At 34.8% G+C, this 12,015-nt stretch overlaps 1 protein-coding gene across 1 annotated transcript; it reads right to left on the bottom strand.

The window, feature by feature from the left end:
* Nucleotides 1–899: 899 nt before the first annotated feature.
* On the bottom strand, nt 900–11,340 carry LOC142610435 (delta-1-pyrroline-5-carboxylate synthase-like). Its single transcript, XM_075782247.1, has 20 exons — nt 11,169–11,340; nt 9,634–9,705; nt 9,334–9,437; nt 9,087–9,189; nt 8,500–8,661; nt 7,483–7,760; nt 6,949–7,102; nt 6,609–6,773; nt 6,393–6,470; nt 6,014–6,103; nt 4,893–4,979; nt 4,679–4,765; nt 4,498–4,594; nt 4,322–4,425; nt 4,088–4,163; nt 3,214–3,364; nt 3,028–3,096; nt 1,710–1,776; nt 1,538–1,608; nt 900–1,175 (listed from the first exon to the last, which is right to left on the bottom strand). Exons 1-20 carry the CDS (start codon nt 11,226–11,228, stop codon nt 1,094–1,096), a joined length of 2,157 nt encoding a protein of 718 aa, XP_075638362.1. The 5' UTR covers nt 11,229–11,340; the 3' UTR covers nt 900–1,093.
* Between the last annotated feature and the right edge of the window lie 675 nt (nt 11,341–12,015).

Below are 12,015 nucleotides of genomic sequence, written 5' to 3' on the forward strand. Positions count from 1 at the left end.
AGGAGAATAGTTGAAATTAAATCTAAAGGATTGACGGTTGGATGGATACCTTTGGCAACTAATCGTCTTGATAATATGGTAGTAGCATCTAAATGTGTAAATGTCATGCCACTATCAAGATTGGTCAAATTTTCTGCAGGCACATAAACTGCTTGAACAGAAGTTATGGATGATACGTATACTTATAGTTATTAGAATCGTTATTAGCAAAATATATTTGAGAGGGAGGGAGAGAAGATATGCAAAATTATTTAAGAAAAAACTCATTAAAATGCATGAAACATCATGTCACACTCCAATTGGGGCAAAAATGAATATCCACATCAAGTTAATATGCAACCATTCATCTACTTAAGAAAATGTTTACAACCTATGCAGTGTTTTATGCCTTTTCTAATAATCAAGAGACTATCATTGTTTGGTTTCTGCAATTTCTTGGCCATTGGTCAATTACTCATATCATACTACCATTTAGATTCATGGAGGTTGTAGTGAAATAATCTGTTCACGCCAAGATTAAAGAAGAGCGGAGAGAAATCAACACAGAATTTACGTAGTTCAATAGTGTGACTACACCCATAGGAGCGAGTGGCTAATAATCCACTGTGTGAGAAAACAGAGTTGCAACAATGTTTATATTACACTACCCACTACCCAGTTCAAACATCCCAAAACACGTCTTCAAGAGTGGCTAATAATGAACTGTACCACACTTGTTTATTTTATATATATATATATATTCTTCCAGTGTCATTTAGCTCTAACTTTAACTTCACCATACTTGTGTTTTTTTTTTTTTTTTAAACCATTCTTCTGGTGTCATTCTGTTAAATCCTATGAAGTGGATCCTCTCAAGGTAAAAACATACGTAACAGGAAGGTGGATTCTGGCATAAGCTCTAGAAAATGAATGGTTAAAAATCATTTATTTAAAAAGGGAACCTTACACAAAAGTTTTGCCCCCAAAGTGATCCTGACGAACAGAATCGAGAAAGGGGAATAATTCTTTTATCATAGAAACTAATACAAAGCATGACAAGGTAAACATCCATAATTTGCAGTGCCTGAACTGTTTTTATTTTTTTCCTGCTCAACTAGGAATCTAGAGGGAGATCCTTGTGTGTGAAAGTAACTCCATTACCACCATCAACCACCTGCCCACTCCCCCTCAAAAGCCTGCACTTACAACAAAGAAGATTCATCATTACCAAACTGTACAAAAATGAATTTTTGTTGAAGAACATTGACTATTAATTTTCAGTGCCCGATCATATTATGAAAATTATAACTCAATTATGGTAGCAAGAAATAAGGCAAAACTTAGATACAATACTTCAGGTACAGTACATTAGGTTGTCCAATTAAATTCAAACACATGGTTGCATTGACCAATAAAGCACAAACACTATTATCATTTCCAAGGTCAATTAACTTTAGTGCATCTAAGTGTTTGAATGTAATTAGGAAATTCAATGTACTGCACCTAAGGTACTATGACAAAGTTTTACACTAAGATATATCATGCAGAATGCCCATACCATCGTATTGTTAATAGTCCTTCAATTCCCACAGGACCTCTAGCATGAATCCTGCTTGTACTTATGCCAACCTACTCAGTAATTAAACAGAAACAACAACAGATCAAAAAGGGAAAGAAAACAAAATCAATCATATCAGTACTAAACACCATGATTGTTGAAGATCCCATACCTCTGCGCCAAATCCAAATCGTGATCCATCACAGAATCGGGTACTTGCATTATGGAATACTGCAGCACTGTTAAATTACGAGTGTGGTCATATTGCAAAGATATGAACATACAGGTACCAACAAGTATGAAATGTGAACTCTTATTTGATGGGGCAAAATTATAAGAGGGATATCACTTTTACGGTATCAATTCATCTTAAGGTATAACCAAAAATGGGAAAATATTCCAATCCTTTAAAGGGAGAAATCAGTTTAATCATTAAAGACACCATAAAATATAGATAGAAGAATACCCTTATCATTACAACAATGCACTTTTGGGGCCATCTCTTATAGAAGAGTTCCTTTTTTCAAAAACATTAACAAAGTGTATTTGGACCAGATGCATCATCTTGGCCACAGTAGTTGCTGTTGCCCTCCAATCCAATTGACAAAAAATGAAAGTGGAACGCAACCTAATGAGCTCCTTAGGTTTTAAGAAATTCAAGAATCTATAAATACCCTAGCTATGATCTTCTGAAAAGGATGGAGAATGAAGACAAAAGACATGAAATTTATCTATTTGCCAGAAAAGAATCCCTAATTACCCGAGTCTCCATCCCTGGGAAATTGGAGGACTACAACTGCAAAGTTACTGATTAAGAGACAGTTAAAAGATAATTGAGTATGAGGTCATAGAAACTATATGATCTTAATCTTTCAAGCTCATTTTAATGTCACATCCTAGTCAGAGGACTTTTAGAAAGTTTAGATATCCTGACAAAACTTAAGGCTAGACTCCGTATTCAAAACTAACAAAAATACCAAAGCTTAGATAAGGAGCTGACCTGCTTGGCTATGTGATGTGCCTACTTGTTCCTACATCTCTATAGCTGTGTCACCAACCCTTTAGCACCTAATTTTCCACTGTTGTGCCTAGAGGCATGACCATAAGCAGGGATGGTTTAATGAATGGTCTGAATTGCATTTGCTGGGGACTGGTCCAATCTACTTATAAAGGGTATGACATAAAGTGGTGAATGGTGAAAATCAGGCTTAGTGCCTACAATTTGCTGTGAGCAATGATGATATGGATGGGATTAGGGGTTACCAGCATTAGTGGAGATGACATGACACAAAACCATTTTTTCCCTTTTGGTATTATATGGTCTACCTACTACCCAAACATCACAAGTCAAAATTGTTGTATGATTATTACATCAAAGAGTTGCTGCAATGATATTCGTCCATCAGAAAATTGCTGAGAGGAAGCCAATGGGATATTCTATTAATTTTATCTTATACCATAAGCTGATCTATTGGCAAGAGGCAATCTACCTGTCAACTTGTTGTAGGAAAATTTCAGCAACTTCAGTATCTTCTGTAATGATGCAATCAGTATGAGCACTGCAATAAAGGGGAGGGAGAGAAGAGAATTAGAGAATCAATCATTAAAACATTCACCCAAAAAGATATACACAAATAGAAATAAAAGAAAGTGAAAATTGAGGTATTCCAACATGCCTTCCATATTGATGTATGTGATCAATGGCAGCAAACACATCGTCCACAATTTCAATTGTGCAAGCCATTGAGCTGTATTCATGATGCAACGAACATGCCTCTGCAATATTTAACAAACTGCTTGCTCTTGGTCCACCATATAGAGTAACAGCTGCAACAGATGAACTTGCATTAGTGGAGAATCCCTCTGAACCCATCAATGTTGAATTTTTCTTAGTAATTATCTTTTGGAGGTAGCTAATATGTCTAAATTTGCATCCAACTCACTTTATGAAACAATTCAAGCAAAAAACAGAATATACCTTCAAGTGCATTAAAAGGAGCCAAATATAAAATTGGATTCTGTAGCGACAAAATATGAACAAATGAAGTTTTAAAGTTCCAGTTAATGATACTGATACAGATGAATCTTATTGTTATGTATCAAATTCTCCTTTGAAAATGTTAAGGGCCAAAGCTTAATTCTTACTTTTGACTATTGTTTTAAAAACCCAATCATTCATGAATGCATAGAAGTTATCAGAGCAAGGATCAGAGGTCCAGCCATTGGGTCAGTTGTTGTAGAAATGTGGCATCATTATGATTTCATAAATCTATTATATCACAAAAATATAATAAATTAAAAATATAATGATCATAATATTATATCATGACATGTAGGTTCGTAGAATGTTTGTATATGAAGACACAAAAAAGATATTCCCATGAAGTTGCAGTGTAGTATAGAATAAAATTTTGGTTGTTGACCATCAAATTACTAGAACTATTCAATAAAAATTCTTCAAACACCATGACAGGGTATCAAAAAGGAGATATAGTTCATAAACTGAGGTGCAATTTTTAAAGAGATGGCCATTTACACAGATGATCATACCTTCGCGTTGGAGATCAAAAATAAGTTCATTGAGCCCACCATTACTTAGCAAATCTTTGTGTACAATAAGTGTTTCCTTAGAAAAAATAACAAATCCAAGATAGCTTAATAAGAGAAAACACAGAGTGAATTTTATTCTTCAGAAAGAACCAGAACTGCTACAATCCATTAGACACAGATTGACAAAAAATGATGGTCAGTCACATGAAATGTAAACAGAAAAACTAAAAATACCATTGAATTACAGGCTGCAGGATAATCTGTCTTTGCATCATGAAGAATACGTTTTGCCATATCAATATTAGCTGACTTGTCAACATAAACATGACAAATTCCATCTGCATAGTAAAAAGTTCACCTTAACCAGAAGCTCTATTTTGTAAATTGAAAATTAATTTTATTCCTCTTACCAGCATGACCAAGAACAGGAATTTTCGTCGAACTCTTGACTTTAGTAACAAGCATATTACTGCCTCTGGGAATCACAAGATCTATCACATCATCAAGCTGTGACAGTAAAAAAAAAAAAAAAAAAGGTTAAAAACCAACTGTTTACAAGAACCCTCAAAAGTGTCCGATGTTAGTACCCACCTTGAGCAGATCAGGAATCTCCTCTCTTGAAATCACAAGTCCAATAAGTTTGTCACCAACAGTATCTGGGATGGCTGAACAAATGATCTGTAGAAGTGAGGAAATGAGAAAAAAGGAACAAGGAAACCAAAATTAAAATAAAGATAAGGAAAAGCAGATAATGATGTGCTCCAAAATAATCAAGAAGATACTGCCTGACATTACAAAATCAAACCTGGTGCAATATCGCATTTGATCGCTTGGCTTCTTTCCCTCCTTTAAGCAGTAGACCATTCCCACTTCGAATTGCTAGTGAAGCTATCTATTAAATAAAGAGATAGAGAGCTTTGTCAAAAAATCAATAAAATAACACAAACTAACAACAAAACCTTTGCAGCCATAAGCTTGAAGTTCATCCAGCTGCTCACAACTTGTCAGATTACTATTTTCCCTGCTTACCAACTCAAAGGAATAATAATAATGATACTGATAACAGATGACAAGGGCTAAAAGTTTTCTACAGGCATGCATGAGAATTGTGCATATAGAGAATAAAGAAGCTCAGTAGTGAGTTTTATTTGTTTCTACATTTTAAGTTTTCAGCAGAGCAAAGATGCCACACCCTCACCTTCATTTGGCATATTAGACATAATGTGTCATCTTTGGACTCCTAAAAAAAAAGTTACTAAGTCCCTGTAAATCAAAAAGAACTTTCCACTTCATGATAGTATATAGGACATAGTCTTCTAATATTTATATTATTCCTTACAGTGTTAGGAGGTTTCTAATCACTATGGTAAGCCACTGTTCATGCTATTCATTGGGATAATTGCTTCTTATTGGATTTAAATATGGACAGATTAGTTTAATCTTTGGAATTATTAGTTTCTAATCTATGAATAACCGTAATTTTCTTTTACTGCAGGTGCTTCTTGAATTGAGATTTGCAGCTTGAAGCTTTCTTTAGGTGCTCATGGCTTCTTTCTCTTTTTCTGTTACTCTTCCTCTTACTTTCTTTTATAAACAATAATCATTTTCATCCACCCAAGTGAAGGGGTGACTCAAGAATATTTTGCTCAGCATGTGGTTCAAGAAACATCTCACCCTCAACACACATCATTCTTTGCAATTCCTTTCCGAGAACATCCACACCAATTATTTAAGGTTCAGGCAAGGTAATATGCATGTTCTGATCCATAAATACTATTATAAAACAGAAAATTTTTGGTCAATCACAAACATAATTTTAAAAAATGAACCACTTGGCAAAAAAATATCTTTTATATAGGTCATCTTAAACTTCTTTAGCAATTAATAGATGCTGGGGGTTGCATAAGAAGGGATATTGACTTTCACCTGAACTAGAGCATCAGGTCGAGACTCAAATATAACCAGGATGACACCCAAAGGACATGATCTTTTCTCTAAAATGAGCCCATCTGCAAGCTGAATGCAAGAGCAGTCGTCAGAAGTGCCAATGTGATGATCAAAGAACTTACTAATAATCAAATACACAACCTATTTTATTGGTGAAAAGATAAACATGATTTATTTTTGTTTGTAACAAGCTGATTTTAATTCAAAGCCTAAACCTCCCAAGAAAGCAGCATAATTCTCTTAGAAACCATTTCTAATTTATTATCTTCGAACTTAAAAGGGTGTAAAACCCCTAAAAGCATTTTCCATGCTTTGATTTCATTTATCAGATAAACAGAATTCAGTAAGGAGTCCTGACCTCTGTTCTACTTAAAGCGCGACCAATGGGTTCTTCCATCTCTGCAAGTTTGCGAACAGATTCTGCAAGAGCACAGATCTGAACAATACAAAGACTAAAATGAGATACTTTTTTGGTAAAGAGATCATTTTATTGAATTATTACATAGAAGAAAATACTAAATATATGCTCATGTTCATTATCAAAATATAAATCTGGTACTCAACAAGCACTTGCCTTCTTGGGTTCTAGAGCCAAACGAGACACTAGTGACGTCTCATATCCAGACTCCTCTGCAGCAGCAACATCAGCTTCATTCTCAGCCATAATCACTCTTATATTTGCCTCCAAAGCATCAGCTATGTCCAGCAATATTTTCCTCCTTTCATGAGCTTCTAAGCCCTATGGTGAGAAATCCATAAAATATATTGAAGTTGTCAATATGACCACCTTCATGATACTATACTGAAGCATTTAAAAGTACATAAGGACGTAGAAATTGAGCCCCTAGGAGAATTTATAGTAACACAAGCAACCCCAGGCTTTGCCAATTTGAAGAAAACATGATGTGACTTACTTGAAGCCGTCTAGAACATTCCCTAGCTGCAACTGCCATCTCACGTGCACCAACTTGATCTCCAACTAGAGTCCATAAATGTGCATCTTGGTGAAAAAGAGTACCAATACGCTCTCCTTGAAGTACTTTTAAGATGTTGTCTGTGGCTTTGCCACTTCAAAAAAAAAAAATTTTAATCATTTTAGAGTAACCAAGAACAGTATATAACATCTTAAGAAAGCAAAAGATTGATTAGTTGTTGGTATCTTGAGCATAGCTGCTAATCAGTATCTTTCTGCTTAAATCATCAGTTTTTCAAGCCCATTCCTCTAAGTCTGTTACTGAGACGAGAAAAAAAAAAAAATTCTTCCATGACAACATGGTTGCAACTGGTGATTCTAACAATCTAACAGCTGAACCATGAGCTCATTGGCTCGTTAACATTCCAGCTCTGAAAACAATAAACGTTCAAGATTTTTTATTTCCCAGGAAAAGAATCTTTAGACCACACTCTTAAATATTCTATACTTATACAAGCAAAAGATAGAATAATACCTAGTAATAACAACAGGTATGCCAGCATCAGCTGCACAAGTAGCAGCATTAACTTTGGCAGTCATACCCCCTCGTCCCAACCTGGACTTGTCTCCAAATGTTATTTCCCCTTGATGTTTCTCTTTGACATATGTATGGATTAGCTTGGATTTTGGGTCACTTGGAGGACCATTATACAGGCCCTCCACATCACTCAACAAAACAAGAAGGTCAGCTTTTAGTTCCATAGCCAATAGACATGCCAAACTGTCGTTATCCCAAAATATACCAGAAGAATCCTGCAATGATGCTTACAGTCAGAATAAAAAGACACATTCTTAAAACAGGGAATATAGATTATTGATATCAAAATCTAATTACAAAAAAATTGGCACAAATTAACAAAAGCAATTTATGTCGTGCAATTCACATATAACAGCAAAGGAGTTGGGCCTAAAAGGTTTTTTAAAAATGAAGCCCAGGAAAATGACTTTGCCACCACCACCAAGTATTGTCCGCAAAATTGAGTAACACAAGGATTTGTGTGTGCAGCAAGTGAGTGAGAATGTCTAACCATTACTGGTGTTGTTTACTTTCACTATGTTTGGCAAAAAGGAAGATCATGAATGTATTTTTAGCCAACAGATTATGATAACTCAGGGGTCCTTAAAGTTTCTTCAGTTACATGTAATTGATAAAAAGAAAGCCATACAAAATAGGAGATATGTTTTAGATCAAGCTCCATATGGCTGGCCTGGTTAAAACATGACTCGAGCCTGGTTGGAACCCAAACAATCATTAGTGATGAGGTTATTAGCCTGGTTTAGAACTTGACTTGAGGTTGATTGGAAACCAAAAGGCCATTGATGACGGGTACAAGAATTAGCAGAAGCAGTAGAAAAATTAGATGATAAATTACAATTAGATAACTCCCTACTAAAGAGAAACAAAAAGTAGAAGAAAGAAAATCATAAACAACTTGCAGAGCCAATTGAAATGTCAAATGCTTAAGGAGAGGCAAACATAAGGATTACATACCTGGTATGGTGCTTTCCTATCACTCACTGCATCATTTTCATTGAAAATAGGAATAACCCGCAGATCTAATAATGAGGTCACAGTGTCAGAAAGTTGCTGCCTGAAACCTTTATCCCTAAAAACGCCATCCGTCACAAGAAGTTGAGAAGAAGTCACATCAAGCTGCATATATAAGAGCCCTAATTAGCACTTACAAGATGTGAGGATGCACATCAGGTATTACGATCATTTCCATTTGAAATAGACCCATTTCATGATTTAGATTAAATACTACGTATCTAGAGGTGTATCAGTGCCATGTCATTTAATTTTTCAAATGGCATGGCATTCTGTACACTGTAAGATTAAAAAAAAAAAAAAAAACTCTTAACTATGAAATGGAACTCTCCAAAGGATTCTGTTCCACAATTCAGAGCAGGGAGGGGGAGAGAGGGGGGGGGGGGGTGCGGAAGGGAAGACAGTGCAGGAAGTGCAATATATTTTTTAACCTGCTAAAGCACATGTGAAGTAATTCAGAACAGAAAAAAGCACTAGACAAATGCACTTTCAAATGTAAATCCAATGTGAGATAGAAAATATATTTGTACCTGGCTGAACATGGTATCATAAAGAGCCATGAGACTGCTCTGCCCTACAGCTGCACATGCCTTTCCATCAAAGTCAGTATGCGGATTTTGGAGATCAGCAAAGCTGCAAAACATATATGGATTCTTAAATTTCACTTTGTCATATGAATAACACAAAATGGTCAGTATAAATATCTCACTCAAATTTCAGGTCACGAGGTATTCAAGTATAAACATGTGTGTTAAAGCAAATGGAAATTGTAATGACCTGCTATTAGCCACTCTCCGGTATCTAAGCCTTTGGCGTCCAAGACCAACTGCACCTGAAGTCACCAAAATGACCTCATAGCCTCCAGAGTTCAATTGTTTAAGCTGCATGGATTTCATTGGTTATGGGGTGAGAAAAACGTAAACAGCCACAAAAACTACAATTATTATGAGATTGTTTTAGAATAATTTCGATTTTCAGAAGTCCTGGAAAGCTGCCCATTTTGACACCAATAGAGTTAAAAAAAGGAAAAAAAAAACAAAAACAAAAACCATTCTCCAACTCTATAGAATAACATACCTGCTCACAGAGAGCCCCTAGTCTGCCAAGTGCTAATCTTCCATCCCCTCGAGTAACCACAGCTGTTCCAACCTTTAATGATCCACACAAATCCAACCAAAATAATTAGCAAACATAAGTAATTATTGAGTGCTCCAGAAGCAATACTCTCTCATCTCACATAATATTGGATCGTACTAAATTAATACATAATGGAACCCAGCATTCATATAAGTATTGAATAATTTTCTAGCAAAAAAAATATGAAATCATAAACCATAATTTATTATCACAACATAGAAGCTTTGGAAAATGAAAAAAAAAAAATAAAGGGGAAGGGGGTATTCCTCATTTTTCCCCCTCAATAAAACACAGTGTTCCTCAATGATGCAAGACAATTCATCTAGATATGCAAGAGTAATCAATGACGTTTAGGCATAATCACAAAAAAAGATATTGCTAAAGTTTAAAAAAACAAACAAAACAAAAGATGTTTTTCTGCACTATTGAAGTGCTCATATATGCTCCCAATCTGGAACTAGTTGGGCAAGGATGCAGCTAGATTCTGAAAATGTATTCCAGCTTCTTATGCTTCACTTGAACTTTGTCGAAATATTTCCTCAATAAACATGAAACTTGGGCATGTCATTACAATTGGAATCCCCAGTATGTATGCCATTTTAGTTACATTATCTATCAGTAAAGTTTTTTCTCAAACTCACAGAAACAATCCCACAGTATAAGCAACGTTTCGAAAACCTTGCATCATCATCATCATAATACTAATAATAGCAACAAAAATGATGACAAAATAAGATCCCAAAAATCACAAATAGGAGTTCAAAGTTCCTAAGTCCAAAATGAAAAATGAGTACATTCTAACACTTACTGATTTTGTAAAAAAAAATTCGACCTTTAATTTTTCTTTTTTTATTTCTAAAAGATTTTACCTTTAAATTTTATTTTCTACAGCTTTGTTTTTTTTGTTATGTATGTCACGTGCAGAAAAGGATTCAAATAAAGAAGACTTGAAATAGAGGATCTTGTTCTAGACTTTTGTGGGTTCAAAATCAATAAAGGTAACCTTATTTTCACGATAAAATTAATCAACTTCCCCAATACGTTTTCTACGCCATGCATTGCCGATGTTGTCATACAAATATACAATATTTAAAGGGAAATCGGTCTCACACACAACCATTGATACACGCTGCATACAAACACACACAACGTCCATGATTTTACACGCGATGTCCATTTTTATTAATGTCCACATTTAGAACATAAATAGATTATGGATAGGAAGTAGGAACACTGTACAATACACAGTCATGCCTATATTTAAACAAGGAAATGGCACTGAAGGGTCTATAAAAGTGCGATGTTTGTGTTTGTGTTTGTAAACACCAAGAATAATGGAGCATAAAGCCCCCCATATAATCGAAAACAAACAATCAAACATACTGAAAAGCAAAGATTGCAGCAGAGAAGAAGATAAACACACACACACACACATATATATATATATATATATGAAGCTTAAAAGGGTGTAACACCTTAACAATGAGACGCTTGACATTCCTGACAAAAGCTCGAGAAGGATCCATGGAGTCCATTATTATATGTATCTCGGAGGCAAAGCAAGAAGACTGTTGAAGAGGCACCACCAATAATTGTAAGAGAAAAAAAGCAATGAGCTTTTGTGTTTTGTGTGTTTTTGTTTTTGTTTTTGGTTTTGGGTGGTTGTTATTTATACTGCTACAGAGGTTTTCAACGATACGCAAGGTGTGGCAACCATGCCACGTGAACGAGTTTCCTCATAGACTAATTTGTTTCTCCCACAGGGTAAGGTTAGAGTTACATGATGTTTTATTTGTGTAAACTAATCAGGATCTTAATCACCCTCCTCTCGTGACCCCACAAAACAACTCACCTCTCATTTTCTTTCATTTTTGGCTCCCTCCAAGGTTGAGTTACTGTCCCCATCCACTTAAATCCTACTTAATTGCACTCAAGGTCATGGCTTAGCCTTAAGTTCCCCAAATTTTTTAAAAATCTCATCTCATTATAAAAAAAAGATATTTTTGAGATACCAATCACAAAAAAATTTATGCAGTTGAAAATTGAAACTCACTGATTACATTTATTATTAAATTCTATTAGGACTTGGAATACATTTTTTTGTGTATACCCTCAATTAAGGATATGCGACTTCATTATATTACTAAAACATAAAAACATTTCATCACACAATATAGCATTTCAATAAACACCATATTTTATGTTTTAAGTAAAAGGTTGATGTAATTTAATTTAATTTTTATTTTATTTTTAGGGGATGTGGTGTTATTAGATATGGTAAAATGTATTCACCCTAAAAAAAAATATAGTAAGATGTATTGA

Source organism: Castanea sativa, chromosome 9, assembly GCF_040712315.1.
Source record: "Castanea sativa cultivar Marrone di Chiusa Pesio chromosome 9, ASM4071231v1".
NCBI classification, from domain to species: domain Eukaryota; kingdom Viridiplantae; phylum Streptophyta; class Magnoliopsida; order Fagales; family Fagaceae; genus Castanea; species Castanea sativa.

What these genes read in the sequence shown, in the direction of transcription:
- LOC142610435 (XM_075782247.1), bottom strand. Translation starts at nt 11,228, where the DNA reads ATGGACTCCATGGATCCTTCTCGAGCTTTTGTCAGGAATGTCAAGCGT. An exon ending in AATGTTCTAGACGGCTTCAA is followed by an intron (nt 6,774 to 6,948) that starts GTAAGTCACATC and finishes TTCTCACCATAG; the next exon opens with GGCTTAGAAGCTCATGAAAG. An exon ending in CTGCAGCCTGTAATTCAATG is followed by an intron (nt 4,164 to 4,321) that starts GTATTTTTAGTT and finishes ATTTTTTCTAAG; the next exon opens with GAAACACTTATTGTACACAA.